The 26,103-nt window shown below is 36.2% G+C and overlaps 1 protein-coding gene and 1 non-coding gene across 2 annotated transcripts in view; one reads left to right on the top strand and one right to left on the bottom strand.

Annotated features, from left to right (window-relative positions):
* Positions 1 to 26,103, bottom strand: part of LOC129240718 (myb-like protein A) — an 87,984-nt gene that overhangs the window by 3,623 nt on the left and 58,258 nt on the right. Inside the window, exons 2-3 of the mRNA XM_054876688.1 lie at positions 5,449 to 6,534; positions 1,986 to 2,104 (exon numbers count right to left, since the gene is read on the bottom strand). Coding sequence (XP_054732663.1) covers positions 1,986 to 2,104; positions 5,449 to 6,274 — 945 coding nt within the window. The 5' untranslated portion in view covers positions 6,275 to 6,534. The remainder of the gene's footprint in view (positions 1 to 1,985; positions 2,105 to 5,448; positions 6,535 to 26,103) is intronic.
* Trnae-cuc (transfer RNA glutamic acid (anticodon CUC)) lies at positions 7,824 to 7,895 on the top strand. Its single transcript has one exon. It is a non-coding gene; the product is annotated as a tRNA-Glu (tRNA).

Below are 26,103 nucleotides of genomic sequence, written 5' to 3'. Positions count from 1 at the left end.
TTGTTAGCGAATGCGGCACCCATTATGCACACAGTTTTCTGAAGCCCAATATTTCAGTCAAAGTATTGCTTATACTATCCAATGAGATGCCTAGGGTTTCTACTTAATCTCTTTCAGTCACTTCACAATTTTCCAACATGATTTCCTGTATTTTTTCTACAATTTCTGGAGTTCTAGCTGTTTCTGCTTTTGGACGTCCTTGACGTGGATTGTCATCAAGGCTTGTACGACCAAGTTTTAATTCAGCAACCCATTTTTCTACTCTACTAATTGATAGCGAAAAGTCCTTATACACTTTCAACATTCGTTCTTAAATCTCCTTTGCCTTTAAACCTTCCAAAAATAAGAATTCAATCACCGCATGATACTTTATTTTTTCCATTGTAGAAAATACTATGACACGTCGATACTAAACCGCTTATAAAGAAAGAATGAATTGACATATTGAAATGAAACTTCACATATATAGCTTTGGAGTATTCAAAGTATTCTGTTGGCAAACTCTCGTATTTTTTCTCAAAAACAGAACCTACTCTGCCGCCCTTTTGTCCTTCAACACAGCGGAGAAGTGAACCTGGAGCAAGTCTGCTGTAGTATCTCTCTTATTGCTTGTTGCGCAGCTATCCAGAATCTGTTCACTCGCTCCAGCAAAATAAAAACAAACAAATCTTCCTCTTTATAGATTATAACTCACTTAAGGAGTCCCGATGGTCTAGAGCTCGAAAATTTAGAGTATTTTCAGGATTTTTTTTTTGCAGTGAAAAAAATTAAAAACGATATTTAAATTTTTTTGGCTTTTTAGCTAACTTCTTTTACATACAAAAATGAACAAAAAAAAATTGGTTTAAATGATAATGAAATTAAAATTGAAAACTAATTTTTTTTTAGTTTTAATAATTTTAAAAATGGCGCTGAAGTTGACCCTCCTGAAAAATTTGACATGGACGGTGTTGTCCATTTTGGCTCTTCCATTTATCTGAAGCAAAAAACCAAAAAAAAATATATTAATCAGTATGACTGTACCTATGTCCCGCTGCTAGAATAAAAATAAAAACAAAAACAAAAACGAAATTGGCCTAAAAATCTTTTTTTTTCAGTTTTTTAATAAAAAAATACGAAATAATTGAAATAATAAAATGATTCTAGTACGGGCGATAGCCATTGATGCTGTGAGCAACATATTAAAATTTCAAACGATTCGGTTAAATAGTTATTTTTTTACAACATCAGGCCGGAAAAAGTCGTTTCGAGGTAAATGAGTTTTAAGTTTGAGGTGCGGGAGCGCGCGGACCGCTCTCTACCTATGTAGTTAATGGGCTGTAGAAGCTATAATATTGGGATTATTTCCGCATATTAATATTCTGCATAAAGATTTCACAGTATATTCTTAAGATACTATACTTTCGAAATGTCGACAAAATAAAAAGTCGATTTTTTGAAATTTCTAGACCCGGTGGGTCCCCTTAATATTTTGAATAAATATCCTTCGATACCCTGGACTCATTTCTTTCATTGCCACCTCATAAATTGAAATGACAAGTTTTGCATTTATAAGGCAAGCGTGGATTTTCGAAGAACTTTTATGGGCTATTACTATTTTCGGTTATCGGTAAATTGAATCACGAGTCTCTTCGAGAGCGTTTGGACGGGAAATAGGTAAAACATATGTAGGTTTCGTTAAATAAATACGAAGTTTTTAAAATAAATGCCTCGTGTGGTTTAGGCACCCTATACCAATATCATTTCTATCAATAGATCACTCATAAAGGCACTTATTAGGGAGAATCTAAGTAATAATCGTTTTATAACAATTGACTTGCTCATACCCACTTCAAATCTGTTTGAAGTAAGCTCTGCCTTTTAATTTTCTTTTGTATAAAAGATTTTACAAATGAGGTGAAACTGTTTAGTCAATCGTGATAAGCACAACCAGTCAATAAATGTACCTATTAAAGCAATAAAAAAGTAATAAAATGCATACTTACATTGCCGTAACTGCGCATAGTTGAGGGGCTTAAGCTGAAAAGCCGATTGATGTGGTGCGTGGGTGAGCAGCCTGAACTTGTTGAAGGCGAAATGGATGAGGCAAAAATCGGTGAATGATCTAAGAAATAAAACAAAACTTTTTTAAATAATATATAATTTTCAACAATGTTTTATACACAAACATTCAATCAAATCTCTGTCCGAACGGCGAAATTGTTTGAGATGCGAGGTATGGTGCATCATAAGCCTGTGCCGGCAGAACAAACAATCAATAGAGACCAAGGTAGGGTGGCCACATGAAAAAGCATCTACCTTGATGTCACCGATATTATAGAGATAAAATTCAAGTACTCATTAGGGCGACTATCGCATCGAGCAAACATTGTACAGGAGTTTGAAGTAAAAAACGTCCTAATTAAATATCCTCGATTAGGCAAAGTGTTCGCCAGAGCTGGTGCTGTGCGGCTTTTTCCTTTTCTACAGTTAATCCTTTAAGTTTATTGGTGCCATATAAATTGTTTTAGGGAATGGAAGAAAGCGTTGGTAAATGGGTGCGAGAGGTACTTTGAGAGATACAAACTAAATTTTAATAAATCTATTGACCATCGCTGAAACACATGTGAAGGGTGATTAGATTGGAGGTACTTTATCCAATAGGATTTTTTGAAAGATCACGCGTCATAATAATATTTTTCAGTATTCATTGACATTTCATTATGGAAACAAAGTTTACAAATCGTACAACTGCATTACGAATATCGACGCTCTGTGAAAAGAGTTCATCGCGCGCTCAGGTCAACTTATGGTGCTCAACGATGAGGCCCACTTTTAGCTTCATGTCTACGTCAATAAGCGAAATTGCCGTATTTAGGCTGCAGAGCGATTGAAAGCTATTGAAGAACAGCCATTACATCCATTGAAAATAAGCGAAGACCCAAAATCCTGTTGACAAGCCACCTATCTTTTTTTAAGACACTTACTATGGTGCCACACTACTACAAAAAAATAATATATGTAAAAAAAAATTGTTTTTGTATACTATTTGATGTCAATAATAACATACTATAAAATCAAAACGATCGCATTTTATTTTCTTAAAAAAAAAATTTTACCAGACTACTACCATAAACGTATTTTTGAACTACAACATTTGGTTCCAACAAGACGGTGCTACTTGCCACACATCCTGTGAAACTATCGATTTACCGCGTCGTCCTTTCGGTGACCAATTTATCTCCCCTCTCGGACCAGTGGATCGGCCACCAAAATCGTGTGATATCACACCTTTGGACTTTTATTTGCGGGGGCGTCTTAATGCTTTGTGAGTAATACCAGCTTCGATTGAGGCATTAAAAGCCAACATTATTAAAGTTATTCATAAGAATTTGAATTTTCGTTGTTTTAGCAGAAGTATCGGATACTTCTAAATTGATCACCCTTTAGAAGCTTGACTGAATGAAGGACCGACTTTGTGAAGGATTTTTCTATAGTATAAAGTATAATTTGTCAAGTTCACTCGGAAAGGTTTTTAGCGCTTCAAATGATTAAGTAGATACACTTCTTAAGTTAATTTGGATTTGTAAAGGGCTAAGCTGACGCTTTGTTTGCAGAAAGGAGGTTGTCATTACATCCTCTAAAAACTAAGCTGAAAACTTGGAAAATATTATATTTACTGCCAGGAAAAGCAATGTTGAATTCACTCATTCTGGAGTTAGGGATGTCCCTATAAAGATATTCTGTGAAGTTAAGTATCCAAACTTTCTTCTCAGAAAATATCCAATTTTGTGTGGGAAACTCTTGCTAAAACGTGAAGTCTTCCACCTAAAAGAGTCTTATGGGTAAAATAAAATAAATTGCGTGGGGTAAGCACGCGTGGTTTGGCACCATGAATCAGTGAACTCCTTTGCTGAGCTGCCTACAACACAAATACACCATATACCAATTGTTAATTTATTCCTTGCAGGAAAGGCTTAAAACCCTCTACAGGCTGCGACGATGCCATAAATAATCTCTCTTGCAAACAAGTGCTACTTTGGAGTAAGTAGGCAATTGAGTAGTAAAGTCCAAATGAGTAGTAAATTACAACGGCATAGAAGTATCGCAGCGAATAAAGATCCAGCGGCTACGTTGGCTGAGTCATAACGTCCGAATGAAACCAAACACTCCGGCTCTGAGAGTATTCGTTGCGGTACCAGCTGGTGGTATCAGAGGAAGAGGAAGGCCTTCTTTGCGTTGGAAAGATCAGGTGGAGAAGGACTTGGCTTTACTTGGTGTTTCCACCTGGCATCGGTCGGTACGGGAAAGAAATTGTGTAAGCAGTTATCGCGCCAATTAAGATTAAGAAGAAGACAGGAGTATTTTAACTGGCTCACAGAAAAAAACTCGCTTATTAGAAAAGCCTTCTGATTCTAGCTTACCGGGGGTTAAGTATTTTACAATATTTAGTGCCGTACAATGCCAACTGGCTTGTTTCAGCGAAACCAGATCTTTGGTACTCCATAATCTTTACGAATGAATGTAAGTCGGAGCTTGGATCTGAAGTTACCATATCCGTTGAGCGGAATAAGGTGTTTATTAGATGACCAACTGGCTAGGCAGGGCTTTGAAGCGCCACCAATAGTATCCACACCTTTTCATGGTTTGTCTGCAGCGTCTGTCTGTGAACTCATTTGTACATATGAGTCTGTACTCAGCATGGGAACTGATAGAAGGAGCTCCTAGTTGCCGACTCTCCATGGTAATCTTAACTAATATTGCAATCGGTCTTCAGTATTCATCCCTTCTCCTAGTAGTTTTCCCGTTCTCTTTAAGCTCAGATTACAGACTATGTACATTGATTTGCTAGAAATTAGTACTGTTAGCTTTCTGCCACTTTCTGGAACCCTTCACTTTGCCCAGAAAGAGTCTTAAGTCTTTGAGCTTGTCACCCACAACAAAAAGGAAAAAAAAAAACAAGAAAGAAAGGCTAAATTTGTCCTGTACCGAACTTTATATACCCGCACATATTTTAACAAAATTTAGTTTGGCCTGGCGTTTACCTTTTCAGTCAAACAAACTCTCAGCCATCAGACGGACAGATGAAAACTTAGTACTAACACTTAAAAATATGGGAGTGATTTCAGCAAACCTCAATAATATTTATTTATATCGGATCTAAATGAGGTGAGGAGCGAATATTTTTGGGCGAGTTTACCAAAAAGTGATACTGCGCATTTTTCTTGTATTTTGTCTTCTGAGTTCATAATTTGCACGAAATTGAAGTAATTTTTCTCTATGCCATTTTTCTCTAGATAATTTTTCTCATTTGTAGAATTGAACAAAGAATTTTCTCGTTAGGTTACACTTATTTTAGAATCGAACATGAAAAGAGTAAAGGACAATGAAAATGCAACATTTTTTGGGAGAAAAAAATCGCCATAAGTTGTCCGGCTGACTCAAAATTAAAAGATACGTAAGACTCACCGCTCATATCCATCGATGGTGACAATTCCTTAGCGAAACCAAATAAATCACTGCCACAACTTCCAATACTACTGCCACTAGTACCGTTATTGTTGCGCACATCCGCCGAATTCAAGGTGATGCTCGGTTTACGTAAATTTAGAAATTTATTTGCACTGCTGGTGGGTGTGGCAGTGGCTGTTTGGATCGACAACCCACCACTGCTGCCATTGTAGTGTAGCGCAGATGCTGAGGATAATTGCGAAGAAGGTGAAGCGCTACTACAAACAACATTCGGCAACTTATGTGACTCCAACGGCGAAGCTGATTTCGGCAAGGAGTTCTTTGTGTGATATGCCGTTGTTGGTGTCGGTGTATTGCGCTTTAATATCGGCGCAGGCGGCAGTTGTGATGGTGAATACTTGTAATAATTAGAAGAAGCAGCATTCACACCAGCATTGCAGGCATTTTGAAAACCATACGTGTCACCCTGTTGTTTGGGTATTTGCAGACGTAACGTCTGACGAGCGGCAAGCCTACGTGCAGGCGCAAATTTGTGTTGTGGCGGCGTAGATGGTGTACCGCTGTTTATATTGGTAGGGTTTGTTGTGGTGGCGGAAGCATAGAGATGGTGTGTTGGATTTGAGTTGGTGAAATTGGTGGTGGATTGATCGTGAGGTATATAATTTGGATTGTTGTTATTAATACTGCTGCTGCTGCTGCTGCTATGATACTGTGGGCTGTTGTAATGGTAATTGTGGTTTTGGTAACCATGGTGTGGGTGTTGGTGTTGGTGAGTATTCGGCGTTTCAGCCGCTGTTGGAGTGGCCAGATGTGACGTATGCATCTTCTTACACAAAACGTTTGAAGAGCTGCGGTCGACAACAGAGAGCTCTTTGCAAATGAGCGCAGAGCGGCGGAGAGTGAGTTTATAGCGCGCGCGAATTAGAAGAGCGCGACGTTGATTGGATATTATGAATGAATTTTCGGTGCTCGTTTTGCTTTCCACTTCTACGCACACAAATATTTGTGTGTAAAATTTCTATAACCACAACTATGCACAAATATAAATTTATGTTTATTTCACAGTTTATTTGTTTTTTATCGCTGCTGGAGAGACTTTTTTTTTAATAAATTAATCGCACGTCTTTTTCGCGTTTTCGCGCCGATTTGTATGGCACTTTACCCGTTCCGTCACGTTCGCTTCACAAACAATTTTAATAGTAGCTCATTGTGAAATTAATTGATTTTTTTTTTTTCTCTACTTTGGCATAGCAAAGCTCTTAGCCCAAATAAGGATTTTTAACATAAATTAGCACTTACGAATCTATATAAAAATTTTTTCACTTGCTTTTATTGCTATTGCGCTTGTAATCTTTGTTTTTTTTGTTTTTTGTGGCCAACGTAAAACATTGGTGCGAAATTCCTTTTTTAATTTGGCTTTTGTCTTTGCCAAACAACGCACGTCGCCGCCTTCCACCAGCTCACCACCAAATGTGACCCACTTTTGAAACCACACACAAAATGGCAACGCCTCACAGAGGTGCGAGGTGCGAAAAATCTGTCATAGCACGAAATGGCACACTTGGCACCTTGTAAAAGTGTAATACTGCCGGCCGCCAATACGGCGCGTCCAATGCAGTCAATCAGCACTGCAACAAACGAGCCGCTATCGGACAGTTGCCATAAATACTATATGTTTGTGTGTAGAATAAAAGTATAGGCCAAAGGTCACCGACTGCGCTGCAAATAGTTTTGCAATTCTCGTTTTTTTTTATTGCTTTACTGGCGCTTTTGATGCCGCACACTAAGAGAAAATTGTATTATTCATGAAGCGCAACAGATGCACTGATGCAAAAGACATGTTCATATGGCATGTATGCATGTGTGCGTGTGTGTATGTTTACAGGTTGCCAGACAACGGTGGTGCTTGGGCGTGCGGAAGGCACAGCCGACGCCGCTGATGAACTTGATTGTTTCTCCGAATATACGCCACGCATGGCTGTCACCGAATTTGGCCGCGTCACTCATCCACTGCGCAGGCGTGGGAGTCGCGAATTAATTGTGCTCATTTCACGGCACGAATAGCCTGCTTTGGTTAAATTTGTATATTTATTTGCTTTGCTACTCTTTCACAGTGCCGGTATTCGCATTTCATTTGGAGTGCAGGCAGGTAGAGCTCTTGAAATAGTGTGCGTTGATAGTGTTTATTCGCACGTATTGTTGTTACACTTTATTGCCGGTGCTAAAGTTGACTTTAGCCTGTAAATAAAGAAAATAAAAAATAATACAATTTTCAGCACGCAATTATTAATTCATTATAGGTACAGACAGAGATATGAATAAAAATTGATGGTTGTTTGCTAAAGTAGCGCATTTGGAGGCTTTAATAATTATCCCATATTGTCTAGTGGTTAGGATATCCGGCTCTCACCCGGAAGGCCCGGGTTCGATTCCCGGTATGGGAAAATTTTTTTTATAAATATTTTTTTTAGTCGTCTAATTTATTTTTATTTTAATATCACTATGATATATATACAATTTTTCAAATAGAATATGAAAATGGTTTCACATAAAATTTTATTATATTTAATCAAATCATTCATCCTCTTTAATAAGCTTAAGCAGTTATGGCGCCATTCAGGCAGAAGAAGAGTTTAGGTAGTGGAACGAACCGGGAATTGCACCTCCTTCATACACCTCCTCTTTGCGGTTCGTTTGCCAAATAAGCGCATCGTTGCTAGAGAGAGATAGCGCACATTCCACAGTAAGGCTTATTGACAATTTTGGGCAATTTATTTGTTTCTTATTTAATTTGAATAATTTTTTATGAAAATGTGTTTTATGCTCCTACCAAAACCAAATAAATCCAAATTTCAATTTTTTTGCAAATTAAAAGCAAAAAAAAAACAAATTTTCATCAAAATTTAAAATTTTTTATTTCGAATTTTCAGAAAAATTTCCGGTATGCCTTTTTGTAGCTCGTTCAATCTTAAAAAAATAGTGCAGGTTACAAATAACTCAAAAATCGCGTTGAATTTGGGCAATTTTATCCCATTTTTATTTTATTTTTTGTGATTTTGTGATGATGCTTTTGTGCATTTTTCCATAGAACGAATGTTCAAAATTTTTTTATATGGAAGAAAACAGTAAATGTTTCAGTAAAGTAAATGTTCCAAGCTTCAAATTACTTTGAAATTAAAACAAAAACTTTACAAATTAAAAAAAAAATTAAAAAATTGTCCTTAAATTAAAACATTTTTTTGTTAAGAAGTTTTAGAAATATTATAATATGCAATTCTGTGGACCATTGAATTTTGGAATATAAAGTGTAAGTTTCAAGGGACCCAAAATTTTAGTTGATTTTTAACATTTTTTTTTATATTTTTTTTTATTTTTTTTTTTTTTTGTGTAGACGGTCTTGACCATTTTTTTCGTATTGCAAATGTTCAGTAAAATTAAAAACTTAAAAAAAAAAAATCTTTGTAAATTAAAAAAAAAAATCAAAAAACTTTCATTAAATTTAAAATATTTTTATTAAGAAATTTTAGAAATATTTTAGGTATGCAATTATGTAGGCCATTGAATTTTGGAAAATAAAGTGTAAGTTTCAAGGGACCCAAAATTTTAGTTGATTTTTAACATTTTTTTTTATATTTTTTTTTATTTTTTTTTTTTTTTTGTGTAGACGGTCTTGACCATTTTTTTCGTATTGCAAATGTTCAGTAAAATTAAAAAATTAAAAAAAAAATCTTTGTAAATTAAAAAAAAAAAAATCAAAAAACTTTCATTAAATTTAAAATATTTTTATTAAGAAATTTTAGAAATATTTTAGGTATGCAATTATGTAGGACAATGAATTTTGGAAAATAAAGTGTAAGTTTCAAATTTTTGACAATTTTTTTTCTTAATTTTATGTATTTTTTTTTATTTTTATTATAAATTTTTTTTTTATTTTGATGATGGTCTTGGCCATTTTTTTCATATTGCAAATATTGGATTTTTTTCTATAAAAGAAAACAGTAAATGTTCCAGTAAAGTAAATGTTCCAAGCTTCAAATTACTTTGAAATTAAAAAAAAAAAACTTTCCAAATTAAAAACAAAAATTAAAAAATGTTCCTTGAGTTAAGAAGTTTAAGAAATATTTTAGGTATGCAATGATGTGGGACATTGAATTTTGGAAAATAAAGTGTAAGTTTGAAATTTTAGAAAATTTTTTATAATTTTATGTATTTTTTTGATGAGGATTTTGGCCATTTTTTTCATTTTGCGAATATTCGATTTTTTATATGGAAGAAAACAGTAAATAAAAAAAAAAAAATTTTTGCAAAAAAAAAAAACGGGAGCGTGTCATTATTCTGTATTACAAAATTCTGGGTGACAAAATTCTGTAAATTGCAAAAAAATTCTGCTTTTTAAAATTCTGCTTTTTTAAAATTCTGCTTTTAAAATTCTGCATGTTTAATGCGAAAAATTCTGCTTTATTCAAGTTTTGTGATACATATCATACATGTCATACAAGAAGAGAGCCAAAGTTCTCATCTCCAGGTAATATTTGATTGCAAACATATGTACATACCAATGTATAACTGTTATCAACTATAATTAATGTAGGTATGTACATATGTACGAGGGGATTCTGCTGTATCCGTGGCGCCGCAATCTTATGGCGGATTCTTATAGAACTCGACAAAAGAAAACGAAATGAGCAAGTAAAATTTTTTGATATCTCGCTTAGTTTTCGAGATATTGAATAAAAAAAAAGGCTGGAAGGCCTCAATTGTTTTAACACGGAAAGGAGTTCTACGCAAAAATACTGTGGATTGCGTAGCAGGAGTTGGACTGTTGAGGGTTATTTTTTTGAAGCGCGGCCGAAGGCCGCCCACGCGAAAAAGAGTTCTACGCAAAAATACGGTGGATTGCGTAGCCGGAGTCGGACTGATGAGGGTTATTTTTTTGAAGCGCGGCCGAAGGCCGCCACCGGAAAAGAAGTTCTACGCAAAAGTACTGTGGATTCTATCGAAACTGAAGAAAAAATTATTATTATTATTATTTTTTATTTAATATCTCGAATAATAATAAAAAATAATAATAGTAATAAATTATATAATTACATTACCTCTTTAACATTGTTAACATTATATTTTAATACAGAATTTTGTAATACAGAATTTTGAAAGCAGAATTTTAGAAAGCAGAATTTGAAAAAAGCAGAATTTTAAAAAAGCGGAATTTTAAAAAAGCAGAATTTTAAAAAGCAGAATTTTGTTTTTAGAATTTTGTACATACAGAATTTCGACACCAACCCTAAAAAAACAAAATAAAAAAATTTTCCTTAAGTTAAGAAGTTTAAGAAATATTTTAGGTATGCAATTATGTGAGCCATTGAATTTTGGAAAATATAGTTTAAGTTTCAAGTGACCCAAAATTTTAGTTGATTTTTAACAATTTTTTTTTGTATATTTTTTTTTCATTGAATTTTGGAAAATAAAGTGTAAGTTTCATGTGACTAAAAAATTTAGTTGATTTTTCACATTTTTTTTTTATTTAATTTGTTTTTTTGTGTAGACAGTCTTGTGCATTCCTTCCATACTTCGAATGTTCGAATTTTTTATATGGAAAACACAGAGAAAAGCCTTTTTTACAGCTGCCGTAAGTTAAATAACAGCCTTAGGAATATTGAAGCACCATTCAGAAATACATACAGACATATGCACGTATGCATGTGCATGCGTTTTTAATAAATATATTTTATACACAAATGTACACCTACCAACCAGCTTTGACCTTTGGTAATTAAATGGAAATTGTTGGCGTTCAACTTGACCTACAGTACACGTCCTTTTTAGGCCATTTAACACAAATTACCGGCAAGCACGATTAAGAAAACACATCGAAGGCAGCAGTGCAACACTTTTGTATTTGTTTAATATTCCACTGAGTTTAGTGTGTTTTTATTTAAAATTTTCATTATGATTAATGAATAGAATTGCAACGTTAAAACGCTAAATGAAAATATTATGGCCGCTATTCAAAGTCATGCTTTCAACAAATCAATACCAGCCGGCTCAGGCGACTCCGGTTGCAATGACTAAGTAGTGACAAGCGACTAGCTGTTGTTGCACAGCTCGCCTGATATCTTCGAACACCGATTAGGTAACTCATTCGGAGTAACTTTAATTAGTTTCTGCAGTTTCATTGCTTGATCGGGGCACTTGTGCACACACACATACGTATGTATGCACCAGTATATGTATGTAGGTGCGTACACAGCAATTGCAACTACACGAACCGGCGTAAAAGGCTTTGAATCCGTGAGTTACCGGCAGGCATTTGCATTTTAACAGCCAGCCTGCCAGCCAGCCTGCGTATTGATTTATTTGTTTATATTTAAATTTTTCCAATTATTGCATTTTTTTGTTCAGCGCTTGCTAAGTTCGTACAATTTGTTAAATTTGCATAATTGCGAATATTTTAATTATATAAGTATGGCAAGCACAGATGTGTGTGAGTATGTGTGCATACATGTGATTTAGTACAGTGCAGCAAAATAATGTGTTTGATTACTTTTTATATGAACTTTTATGATGAAGCGCATAAAATGTGTCAAGGCAAAACATTGCTCACTGGTTTATTTTAATTGCTCATTTATTTCTTTTTACACAAAAAGTGTTTAGTTTGCACTTGGCGTACATTTGAGTTGCGCAAAAGAGTAATTTGGGAAATTTATTGAAGCTCTTTAATTCTTTATTGCGCCAACCTTTCGCATTGACACTCATTAATTTGGATTCAAATGAGTTTTACACTTAGATTGGGCTTATGCCGTACAACGAATTGGAATACAACGGAACCAAAATAAAAACTATGTATATGTAAGTGTGTGCGTGTGCACATTTAAATATTCCATTGTGTCCATTGCCGTTCACCAGCTCCAAAAACAGAAGAAATGTAAACACCAGAAGATTTAAAGGGAAAATTAATGAGACAAATCTGCTTAGTGAGAACCAGCTATGCGCTTTGATTGTTAAAAAAATTGTAAAATTTCACATTTGTCACGTACACGCAAGGCAATGGGTGACATTTCGCTTCTATAATTTTTGACAACGCGCCAAAGTGACATAAAAAGAAAAAAATATAAAAATATACCAAACCAAGTTTATATATATAACAAAACAAAAAAAAAAAAAACAACAGAACAGAAGTAAAAATAAAACAAAGCACACAGTTCGTTACAAAAATACCGGGAATCGCACAATAAATTTTAAATAATAAATAAAATAAAGACACAAAATATTTATTATGCATTAAAATTTATCGTTTTACTTTCAAAGTACACTCGTTCCGAAATAATACTTTTATGGCAAGGAATAATAAATAGTAAGTATTAGTTTCCCTTGCGGGCACGGGAAAAGAATATACCCGCTGTAAGACATGCCTGTCGTAAGAAGCGACTAAAGTCCGGATGGAGAGGAAGGGGCTCAACTCAAAAGGCATCTTATACCCTGAGGATAAGAGCTTCAGCTCGGTTCAAAAAGCCTCTTCTACGCAGCGACAAGGCTGTAAAGCTCATCAGTATTCGAGACCAGTAAGATCCTGATTATGGTATACTGGAAAAATTATTCGGATTACACAGTCTAAGGGCTGGTGAAAGTAGTATTCTATAACCTCAGTACAGGAGGGTGACACCTCACCAAAATGGTAGATAGATTAATGCTACAATCGGCCATTAAGCATGCTCGACACAGCAGGCAAGCTCCTTGAAAGACTTATCAAGTCACAACTAGCCGCAACCATAGATAACTTCGGAAAACTAGCAGCACGGCTTTAGACGTGGAAAGTCTGCAATAGGGACAATTGGAACTGTCATAAACAGCGTAGGAGCAGTGCAACAGCGCAGAACACAATCCAGAAGCATAGTCCTCCTTGCCACCTTAGATGTAAGGAACGCTTTCAATAGCTTAAGATGGGTGGACAAATTGGCCGTCTTAGAGCTAAGGCTTAAAATTCCGGGATACCTACAGCGCCTAATGAGGAATTGCTTGCGGAACAAGAGTTATGACGAGATATTCAATATATAGAAACGCCCGATAGAAGATTTCTAATCGGATGCGCAGACGATATCGCCACAGTCATCACAGTTCGTAACCTTGAAGTAGCCCGTATAAAACTTATCAAATCATGACACGAACAAAACGTGGCTAGATTTATAAGACCTAAAATTAGCCACAAAGAAAACGGAGCTAATACTTCTAAGAAGCATATCCCGTTACAAACTTACTCAAATACGTTAATCACAAAAAAGGTTAAAAAGTACCTAGGTATGATCGATGGAGAGACCAGACGAAATGCAAAATCAGCAGGACGTTATGGCCCACCTACAACCTCAAGCAATCGTCGACATTAATAAACATGAAACGACGGGACACCTGTAGACTCACGGCAGTCATAACTGGCTTCTGGTCTATCGGAGAACAAGCCGCCAAAATGGGCATCCCTCACAACACATACTGTCATAGTTGTAAACAACCGGAGAAAAAGGAAACAATCTTCCACTTCCTCTGTGAATGCCCTGCCCTATGGAATGGCAGAATGTTAACCCTGGGCAAACCGCTGTTCGAGAGTTTCGAACAACTGTCTGGCTCAGAAGTCAACAACCTAATAAGGTTCTTAAATCGCACAGACTGGATATAGTCATGCCGTAAATAACTGGTAAACAAGTTGGTAACAAGGATGTGGCAATAAAATGGTGCGGAAGCGCTAGTTGCATTCTGGAAGAATCACCACTCAAACCACCCAACGTTAACCACAAAAAAGGTTAAAAAGTACCTAGGTATGAGACTGGACCCAAGACTTACCTTCTGGGCCCAAACAAAATACGCAGCAGTGAAAAAGCCCCTGAGATGGCATCCTTACTCAGTAGAGTGCCCCCTTTTTTCGAGAGGTATGCGGCAGAAAGAGAATTTTTTCACACTAAAATACGGCAGTTTTGCTTAATAAAGCCTTAAATTCAGTTTATATTTTCTACAGAACACTCATTTTGCAAATGAAATTCGTCTATTTGAGACCAATGGCTGCCGAATCTACCTGCGTCTTTCTCGTCTAGGCTCCCCAGGGCACAGAAATCATCATCTATATTTTTTTATATCTACATACATATTTATACCTTTATCTAAGTATATCAATTCCGTTAATTCCGTTATGAGAACAAACATACTGCATACAGCCTAGAGCACTCCCAGTGCATACAAATAAGTAGGGTATTTGTAAGTATTTGCATGTCAATTGTAACAGCTCATACACGATTTTTTTCTTGTTATTGTTTTGGCAATTTCTCTCAAACCTCACGTTTTCGTCTCTCTGCGAAAGCCTAATTCAATATCACTTAATATGCTTCAGTTGAGTTACTGAAATTTTTGGTCGCTAAATAAATACTTTCAATTTAGTAGCGCCATTTATTTTGTATACCCGTGAGTACTTGTGCGCAATGCTGATATCATTTGTTATAACTTTCTTCTCATAACGGTGTTATGCAACAGTATAAAGTAATCGAGTAATCGTTTCACCAGCCATCTAGCAAGTAGTGAATACAATAAAAAAAACGTTCACTTGAATCCATCCTTGCGTATGATTTGGCAGCACTGCATTATTTTTGTTTCGACAAACTGTTATATAACTCCATTGCTTCTCAAAGCATCCCGATTGAAAGTATATACAATATAATGAAAAAGTATCCCTATTTATTATTATTATTATTTTCAGCTAAGCGGTTATTAGCAAAGTCGCCTAAGGGGTCCCGGTGGTCTAGAGTTTTCAAATAATCGAATTTTAAGAATATACTGTAAAATTTTTGAAAGGATATTCCAAGTATTTTCCATTCTACAGCCGTTTTAGCAGGTAGAGTCAGATTCGTCACGCCGCCACTCTCAAGACTTTAAACTCATTTATCTCAAAACTACTTTTTTCGGCCTGGAGTTGTCAAAAAAAAAAACTATTCCACCGAATCGTTTGAAATTTTAATATGTTGTAAATGTAATATGTATCAATAGCTATCACTCGTACTATGTAGAATCATATTATTGTTCGAATTATTTCGTATTTTTTTATTACAAAACTGAAAAACCCCCAATTTTTAGAGTGTCAAATTCAAAACTGCGCCATTTCGTACAATTTGTTTTTTTATTTATTCTAGCACGGGGCACGGCTAAAGTCATACTGATTAGTAATTTTTTTTGGTTTTTGTGTTGCAGATAACTAGAAGAGCCAAAATGGGTAACACCGTCCAAGTCCACCTTTTCGGGAGAGTCAACTTCAGCGCCATTTTTAAAATTACTAAAATTAAAAATTTTGTTCATGTTTGTATGTAAAATAAGTTAAATAAAAAGCCTAAAAATTTAAAGAAAAAAACTTCCTGAATAAATTTTCGAGCTTTAGACCACCGGGACCTCTTAATCATCGCTAAATTGTTGTTCCTACCACATACAAATTTTTCGCTGGTACGCAGCTGAGGTTCTCTTGCGAGCAGCGTAATGGTGAATCGAAAGCGGTAATAGATAAATGAGAGGAGTCGATTTAGCCATGTCTGTTCATCCTCTCGGGCGCCCGATAGCACGAGGAAAAACTAGTATAAGATAATTCTATGAAAACTGGTACATATATTACGCTTCATCCAAAGTATGCTGGTATGGAAAATGGGCGAAATCGATCAATAACCAGGTCCACTTCAAGTATAGGGTTTACCAAACAGAGATGTTATTTTGATATTCAAAGAAAAATGCTATTTTTTAATATAAATGATAATATGTTTGTTTCATTATAAAGAGGAAGGTATGCCGTTAATAGTGAAAAATAAGGCAAAATCAGGCAAATGACCACCACGACCACGCTTACAGGACATATGGTCCTTTTCATGAAATTTTCCATAACCGATTCGCAAAGAGGCTGCCTTATGTCCTCGATAGCCTCACGAATTCCATCTTTGAGGTCTTGAATCGACCCTGGGCTGTTGGCGTAGGCCTTCGCTTTCACGTGACCCCAAAGAAAAAAGTCACAAGATGTTAAATCACAAGATCTCTTTGGCCAATTGTGATCACCTCTTCGAGAAATAACACGGTCCGGAAACTTTTCCCGTAAAAGATCAATGGTTTCGTTGCTTGTATGGCACGTTGAAAATAAGAAAATAAACGTTGCCCAGATAAATACCATCCAATTCCGGCCATAAAAAATCATCTCTCGATAGCGCAATCCATTCACCAATACCACCTGTTATTGGAAAACCCTATATAACGACAATTCTTGAAAAAGAAAAGAACGCAGCAAAATTACTATAATATAATTTCGTAACGTTTCGTTTCGTTATAAACCCAAAAAAGAAAAAAGTTGAAGAATTGGCGGTATGGCACCTATTTTTAAGAAAACTTATGAAACTCTCCCCACCTCATTTAGATCTGACATACTTATGTTAATATTGAAATCGGATAACACACACAAATTTATGTCTTGGAATTAAAGTTCCGTCTTTCCCTCTGATAATACAAACTATAACTCTACACACTCATTGATTCCAAAAATCCAGAGGCAGCCCAAATTCAGAGCGTATTCAGAAAATCTTCCTTAAGTGTGCCATTAGTTCCCTTCAACTTGCCTTAAATCTGTTCCCATCAACCCCTGAGGTATCTCTTCTCCTTTTAATTAACCTAAAGTCTCTCAAAAGTAAAGAGACTACCCTCTATCTCTCCCCCTCTGAGGCACCCTTCTCCTTTTAATTAACCTAAAGTCTCTCAAAAGTAGAGATACTACCCTCTCTCTCCCCCCCTCTGAGGCACCCTTCTCCTTTTAATTAACCTAAAGTCCCTCAAAAGCAGAAAAACTAAACTCTATCTCAATCTTTTGTGCAAAGTCAATATCGATTGCCATTCACTTCTGCGGGCAACTCAGTTCTTTATTTCATTTAGGGCTCGTCTTTCATATTATCATTTTTTACTATTTATCAAAAAAGCAAGAAAACTTATTTTTTATTAAAATATAGGCGAGCATAGAAAGTTCGGTCCGAACCGAATACAGCACTTCCTTACTTGTTATTCACTAAATTTTTCACATTTATCATTTAATACGAGTAAAACACAAAAATCTAATTCGCACACACCAACCGCGCGCATGCCATTTGGCGGTGAACAAACACAGTCGTTGTAGTGCGTGACCGCGCGTCACTTGATTAATTGTCATTGGCAGTGTGCAATGCTGACGTTGCGATAGTGGCAAGACACGCCCGCGAACACGAGTAATATGTTTAATACAATAGTGCGTATGTGTGTGTTAGCCATACAGTGCTACCTCCGTAATCCGAGCACTGCTACAAGCCGGACATGAAATTGAATAAATAATCGTTTTGTTCGAACTTTCTTCTAAAACTTAGAAGAAAAGATATTCGGTTAATGGTCGGTACAATTACAGGACACAACCTATGTGGTCAACATGTGACCACAATTGGAGTCATTGAGAATGACATTAACTTTTTTTGCTTAGAGTGTCCTGCCTTTGCTAGAACAAGCCTACGAATTTTGGGTTCTAATGCCATGGGAATGAGTAAAATTCGTTCTGTCAAACTGGAGGATATTTTAAAATTTACCACATAATCTGGAAAATTCTCACTTATTCGCTACCTCTGTTTCTGGCACTATTCTATTCTATCTCTTTCTTTCTGTCACTTCTCTCCTTTCCTGCTTGACCAACTACCCTTTTACTTGCCAAAACTTTGAATACAGTGTACCTTATAGCTTGAGGGTCTTAGGAGTTACCAATTTCTATAGGAAGATTTATAATTTTTACGAACAAAATCGCATGATTGATTTTGCGCCACCTTGTATATTAACCCCTTAACATACATAGTCTGTGTCAGAAAAACAAGAACCGCGTCTATTCATGAAGTATAAAAGATATATATTTAAATTTTTTTTACATGAAAGTATGGACAAAACCACGAGTCGCAATTACTCAATAAGCCGTGCAGTTTTCATCGTTGTCGAGTATAGCCAGGCATCTTCTTCATGCTTTGAACCAGCTTTTCGGCGTAGCTCGTCGACAAAGAGGACCAGAATTTGTGAACTTGACGCAGCAGTTGCTTTAAATCGGGGACTGGCTTTCGGAAAAGATGCGTTTTCATTATTCCCTACACATTTTAAATGGGGTTGGCGTCTGGGGGCTGGGAAGGCCAATCCATTACTGTGACGCCACTTTCTTGTTTCCCCAAAAATACCGCCTCGAAACACTTCGCATACTTCTCACTCATTTTTGTTTCGTTGCGTTTACGGGAAAGTTTCGAACGACGCTAACCTGAGTTAGCACTGGCGTCGTAGACCTTGAGTGGGACTATTAAGCAGCAAAAAACAGGACATATATCTTGAAGTTACAAGAAAAAAAACCGGTTATTTTCTTCTGACACAGACTGGATATTAGGTTGGGAAATAAGTTCGTAGCGTTTTTACCGAAGACGTTTATTTAAACAAAAAACATTAATTATATCCATAAGTTAATCATTTAGGTATATATTCGTCGTTACTGTTTATAATCTCTTCCCACCCCTCGACCAATTTGTTGACCCCGTTCCGCCAAACATCGCCTGGTCTGGTGTGAAAGAAGTTTTTAGCCAGTTTTTAATGACCTCTTTGTTATCGAACGCCCATCATATGGTTTGACAGGGAGCGGAAAAGATGGTAATCGGTCGGTGCAAAGTCCAGAGAATTTTACATAATAACCTAAGCATCCAAAAAATATTCTCCCAAATAAATCCGTGCGCAAAGAGTTAAAAAACCCGTAATCGAATTTATTTCACTTTTTACTTTATTTTTTGCTTTGAATTTCATGAAAGCTAAATTTTTTTAGTAAAATATAATTCTTAAAACTATTTTGCTAATCTTAATGCTGCCATTCATCATCTTTAATCCGGACATTTCCTAACGGCCTCTGGCTAATGGCTGTCTGGATTATCGAGGTGGCACTGTACTTGCAAATTAACACGTTTTTCGTACTAATGTAGGTCCCATTTTGTGTGATATCTAATTAAACTTTTTTTAAATTCTTTATTTAAATATCTTTGTTTGCGACAACATTTTAGGATTTAAGAAAATGGGCATGGTGGATTTATAAATTTTTTAATATATATTTTATTTATTAGTTTCAAGTCTGAAAGATAATTAAACAAATTACAAACTGAATATGAAAATGCATATAATTCCACAAAAAGTCAAGCAAAATAGCGCTCGAAACCTCATTTAATTTTCTAAGCGTACGGCCAATAGGAGCATTACGCGCATAATTCGTGTTAATCAATTTAAGTGAATTGGGTAAGTGTTGCGTCGAGTTGTAGTAGAGATATGACAGTGAACGCTCCGCGGCAGAGATGGGTTTCTGTTAAATTTCTCAACATACGAGGTGTGTTCAAAAAATATCGCGAATTTTGTGTTTTTTCAAAAATTATTTATTTATTCATTAATATCTAATATATTTTGTCCCCTTGAAAGTAGTCCCCATGAGATATTATGCACTTGTGCCAACGTTTTTTTCAATCTTCGAAGTACTTCAAAAAATCATTATTTTTTATCTTGTTCAGCTCCTCCTTCTATGCCGTCTTTATCTCGTCAATCGTAGCGTAGCGTCGTCCTTTCATGTGCCTCTTCAGTTTCGGGAACAACAAAAAGTCACAGGTGGCCAGATCTGGGGAATACGGTGGCTGTGGCATCATTAGTGTGTTGTTTTTGGGCAAAAAGTCGCGCACAAGCAACGATGTGTGAGCAGGGGCGTTATCGTGATGCAAGAGCCAATTTTCGTTCTTCCACAAATCCGGGCGTTTCTGGCGGATTGCTTCATCCAAATTGAGCATAGCTTGCAGGTAATATTCCTTAGTGACCGTTTTATCCTGTCGCAAGAACTCATGATGCACAACGCCCCTGCAATCGAAGAAAACGGTAAGCAAAACTTGTACGACCGAACTTGGCGCGCTTTTTTCAGTCTTAGTTCGTGCGGCAGCTTCCATTGAGATGATTGAGCTTTGGTTTCCACATCATAACCATAAACCCACGATTCATCACCAGTTATGACCCTCTGGAGCAAATTTGGGTTGTCGCGGACAGAGTCCAACATCTCATTAGCAATGTTCATGCGATGCTCCTTTTGGTCGAAATTGAGCAGTTTTGGTACGAATTTTGCGGCGACCCGTCTCATGCCCAAATCATTGAAAAAAATGAAATGGCACGAGCCAATCGATATGTCTAGGCAATTTCTCTAACGATAATTTTCTTCACTTCATCAATTTTTTCGTCTGTTGTTGAAGCGCTCGGGCGGCCAGCACGCTTTTCGTCGTTCACATCTTCTCGGCCTTCTGAGAACATTTTGTACCACCGATAAACGTTGCTTTGGTCCAAAGTAGCTTCTCCGTATGACACAGTCAACATTCGGATTGCATCCGCGCACTTAATTTCATTTTTCACACAAAATTTTACACAGGTTCTTTAATCCATCTTTTTGAATAGGTAAAAATCGAAGACGAGCCGAAACACGTGCAAGCAAAGCAGCTGCCAACAATAAGCTGAACATTCAAAATGGCCGAACTCGTCGGCATGAGTGAGAGACATGAATATTCTTATATTCGCATATTATAATCTAGAGCGAGCAAAGGAAGTTAACAGTATTTTAAGAGCTTAAAGGTCTGAGAACTTTGAGCTAAGTAATAGTAAAAATATAGAGTAAGAAGTAGATAAGACAAAGTTAATGTGACCGTTAAATGAAGATACAAATTTTTTTCGCATTTTCACGGATGGCTCCTGGACCGATCATTGGTGGTGGAATACAGCGTGGTGGTGTCTACGTGGAATACAGCGGTACAAAACCACACATTGAAATGTATGCATCTTTGTTTCAAGCGGAGGTGTATGCTGTTCCAAAAGCAATAAACTTTGTTGTGGAAAATAGATGGAGAGGCAGAATTGTATGTGTCTGCAGCGACAGCAAAGGTGCGCTCGTGACCTTAGACAGCCCTTCACTTCCACTTGAAGGGTAGTTGATTTCTGTAAATCCAGGCTGAACTATGTCGGTAGACATAATATCCTGAAGTTAACATGGGTCCCGGGAAACGTGGATATCGCGGGTAACGAGATCTCTAAATCTTTAGCTAGGAGGGGCTTTGAGGCTTTGGTCTTCTTTAGCCCGGAGGCCGTTCTGCAACTCTCTTCAACAGCCATCAAAGCCACGGTTAGCAAACGGATTACTTCAAACTACAAGCGAGTCTGGCAGGCTGAGAGAGGCAGCAAATGGACAAAACTGATGTTATCTGTCAAGCCCTACCGACTTTCGTAGATCCTTCAGTCATTAAGGGGTAGCATGGGTTTCGTCGGGTAAAAAAGGCCTATTTTCAATTTTTTTTTTTTCTATGTAAAAAATTATTTATTTAATTCAAACTTTTTTCTGCCTTATAGATAAATATTTATAGAATAATTTCTGGAATTTTCAAAAAAGAAAAAAATTAAAACTCATCTATTGTGACGTCATTTCCGGTGACCCCTCGAAAAAAAGGTGTGTCCGCGTTGTCAGCACAACTCCTGACAGGATCATCGAAAATGAAAAAACAAAAATAAGTGTTTTAGTTAACACCATAAACTCGTGTTTGAACGAAGGACAGAAAAAAAGTAAAAATTGGAATTTTGGATGACATTTTTCCAAAAAAAGGAAAATTTCGGTCAAATTTGCTTGACATTTTATTTTTTTTTAAATAGTTGTAAGTCAAAAAAAAATCCTTCGTTCAAGCACGAGTAAATTGCGTTCGAGATGTCTGTGTGAAATTTCATCAAGATCGGTTGAGTAGTTTTCGAGAACATTTGACAACCGACTTTGAAAACACGGTTCCGAGAAAAACGCGTTTAACGTTTTGAGTAACAATAAAAGTGGATTGGAGCGCACACCTTCCAAAGGCTGTATCTCCGAAACTATTATTATTCAGTTCGACTTGAAAATTGAGGATAATATTCTTGAGATCTTGTAGAAATTAATAAGCCAAAAAAGAGGTTGTCTGTAAAGTCGGTTTACTGACGATAGTTTAACGTGACAACGTCATAAGAAAATACTGATATAATGGTTGCATTTTTCAAAAGAAAATTTTAATTTTATTTGTTTGATGGATATTTTGTATGGATATAGAGAAGGAGGTAAATGGAATCGCAATGGAATTGATAAAGTTACATTTACACAAACGTGAACAATTACGAAACATTTATCAAATTCATGAAAGATCAGACGTTAATAAGTCAAGAACACTAAGAGGCAACATCATCGATTTGACTTTTTCAAGACACATTACACTCGAAATACTCCCTTTCATTCCCGACTTTTCCTATCATCGTCCTATTCTCAACAGAGAAATGGTTCATTACCATGATTGTACCTCTTTGTCGTCCGTTCCGCGCTCTCACTTGCAGTTCAAGCAAGGTAACGCCGCCTGAGCAAGATAACGACACATTTTTTCGTGCGTGCAGCCGGCTAAATCGAATTATAGGTAAGACGTTATCACGTCAAAAAATAGATTTTTTGAACCCACGAAACCCGTGCAACCCCTTAAGCAGAAGGGACTGCAGACTGCTGGTTGGACAACCAATTTCTATGGGTGCAGCACATGGAAAAGGTAGACATCTCAGACAGTGCACTCTGCCCAGCATGTGGTCCATCATCTCAGACTACTTTTTGTGGGTCTGCCCGGCCTTCGCTTGAATTAGGCTTGAGAATTTGGCAGAGATGTGTTAAGAAGCGACCATCTGGCTCCTTGGTACTGCAACATGTGCTCAGATTTCTTCGGAGGTTGGGCAGATTTAAGGAAAATTAAAAAGGGAACCCGAGTACCATGCAATGGACTTAATGTTGTCTGAGTGCTCTACTTGCTAGCAAAACTAAAAGTCGATTGAAAAACATTTTGCGTTTTGACGAAAGTAACGCGAAAACATTTCTTGATAGATTTAAAGAGATGACAGAATTACTGCACAAGCAAACGAAACAAAAAAACATTGAGCAATAAACCAATATCAAGAAATCATCAGCATATTGAAGAAAATTGGCAAACGAAAAACAAGTACTAATATCATAAATAAATAGTACTAAGAGTGGAGACCCTAAAATGTTATCTCGTGTCACCCCAATGAGAGGTCCCAAATACTCACCTTCCATCATTGCCACACATCGTCTATTGGATAAATAAGAAAAAGAAAGAAAACAGAATGGAAACCGAAATAAAGTCAACTCCTATGCGAATAACTACTCGTTGGTAGATTTATCATAACTAAATCCACACTAATAAAATTCAATTAGTTCATGGACGAGGTTCTTTACTCTTTCATACAAAAGGAGTACAATCTCGTAAATTTCGCATATTCCAGGATCACCCCTTTTATAGTTTGGGCACAAACACACTTAAGTTTCAATTGGTAGGCATGCATTTTCAGCATAGCCGCCATATTTGGATTGCTCATATTTTAATTATTGGCTCTCATAGCTTTGATGCTTTGCGGTCGTATTTCGACATAGTCAGCAACGATTAAGCGACTGGGGTCTTTATCTTCTCTGTGGCTGGTAACAGCAGCATTCGGTAGATTGGAGAAGTGTCAGCTTCATAATTTAAGAACACTCTGGATATCAGCCAAAATATTGCTGCTCCCCTACATAAAATATGAGTTTCGAATACTTTCTAACAAATTTAATATTCGTCACTAAAAAGTACACGTTAACATATGCATACCTACATGCACATTAGAGTGGGCCGAAAAAAATTTTTTTTCTAGGATGCAATTTCTCCGTGCGGAAATGTTGCACTGTTAAACTAATAAAGTGTTTGCCAAATTTCAGCCCAATCGAACGATATCTTCTGTCGCCAGCAGAGGCCTACTTTTTTTCTCTATGCATACATTCCGGAGCACATCTCATACCAAAAATAAAGACTATAAACTAATTAGACATAAATTTATCCAAGATTAAGTACCTGTACACTATAAAATAATAATAAAACGTTATAGATTGTGCAGCTTTTTGCCTACTTTCTATTGCGAAAATACGAGTACATAAATACTTTTGTAGCCCAGAACCCACCACGTGGAGATTGCTGCACTTTGGGTTCCTCTTTTTTTTAATTTAATTTAATTTATTTTTTAATTTTAATTTTTTTTTTTTTAATTTATATTGTTTTTTATTTTATTTATTTTTTTTTTTTTTTAACTGATTTTGGTCTTTTTTTCATGTTTTGTAATATTGTAAAAAAATAATAAAGTGAAAGGTACTTCAAGAAAACACTGCGGTTTTTAAACTTAAAGCAATAATTGATTTCATGTTTACCAAAGTTTCTTTCTTTTTGTCCACATTTTGTAATATTGATAAAAAATTATAAAATAAAAAGTATTTCAAGAAACTCTGCGTTTTTTAAACGTAAACCAATAGTTAATTTCATATTTATCAAATCAGAGGGAGTATTGTGCTTTATTGTCAGACTGAGACATAGTTTGACGGGATGCTAAAGTACACCGAATGAATCCATCCCGAGTGTCACTTCCGCATACTTAAAACATCATTCACTTCCGATATATTGCAGCCGAACGTAGAGCAAGAGGGACAGTTTTCTGAACCACAGAATTTTTTATTAGTAATTTGCTCTCATCGCGGCGTCGTTGTCTTTCTATAAGTTTCTTTGTTTCAGGTATGTCCACTATTCCGATGGCCTATACATGACCTCTTGGACATGAGCAAGTCATTAAATCTTAACACTTACAAGCTGAAATATCAAAAAGTCGGGAAGCATTCGCCTTAAATTCATCAGCACGTTTTTTCAACTTGGCAACTTGTCTGGCTATGATCGAAAAAGCCGGCTCTCTGTTTCCTCCTGACTCTACTCCCAGTTCCCGTCTTTGAAAAAACCCACATCTCATTACATCTTCATAACTTGGTAGTTGATGATCTGGCAAATCTTTAGGACTTCCAAACAATGGGCAATTAAACGTGTGGCGAAGATTAGGTTAATGCCCTTGTCGTCATATAAACTTTTAATAAAAGATTATAATTAAACGCTTTTATACGAAACAATATCTTTCGAATAAAGCGGAAGAAAAAATAAACAAAGTAATTGCTGTAACTTCAATTCAACTCGCAGTATAAGGACGAGCTACTGGGAGCTCCATAAACGTATCGCTTGATCAAACAAACAGAGTGGAGTGTAGTGAATTAAATTGTTTCGGTGGGCCTTCTCATATACAATTTGTATTTATATACAGGTATGATAACAAATAGTATTTTCAAAAAAGTTAAAATTGTTCAGAATTTAAACTGAAATTTCAAAATTTGAGGCCTCTGCTGGCGACAGAAGATATCGCTCGATTGAGCTGAAATTTGGCACACACTTTATTAGTCTGACAGTGCAACATTTCCGCACTATTAGAATTCGATCCTAGAAAAAAAAAAATTTCGGCCCACTCTAATACACATATGTATAACGGCGCAAAATTAAACAAAAAACATGCATCCATGGCTCGTCTGTTTGTATACTGCAGCTGTCTAGCTTACAAGTGTCAAATATAATTGACGTACCACACCATACTTTCACAATTGAAATACTTTCGATAGAGTGATTAATTTTGCATATGATGGAATATTTTCTAAGA

This window comes from Anastrepha obliqua, chromosome 3 (assembly GCF_027943255.1).
Source record: "Anastrepha obliqua isolate idAnaObli1 chromosome 3, idAnaObli1_1.0, whole genome shotgun sequence".
In the NCBI taxonomy this organism is placed as follows: Eukaryota; Metazoa; Arthropoda; class Insecta; order Diptera; family Tephritidae; genus Anastrepha; species Anastrepha obliqua.
Note: the sequence above shows the minus strand (reverse complement) of the source record. Positions and strands in the feature narration are given on the sequence as shown.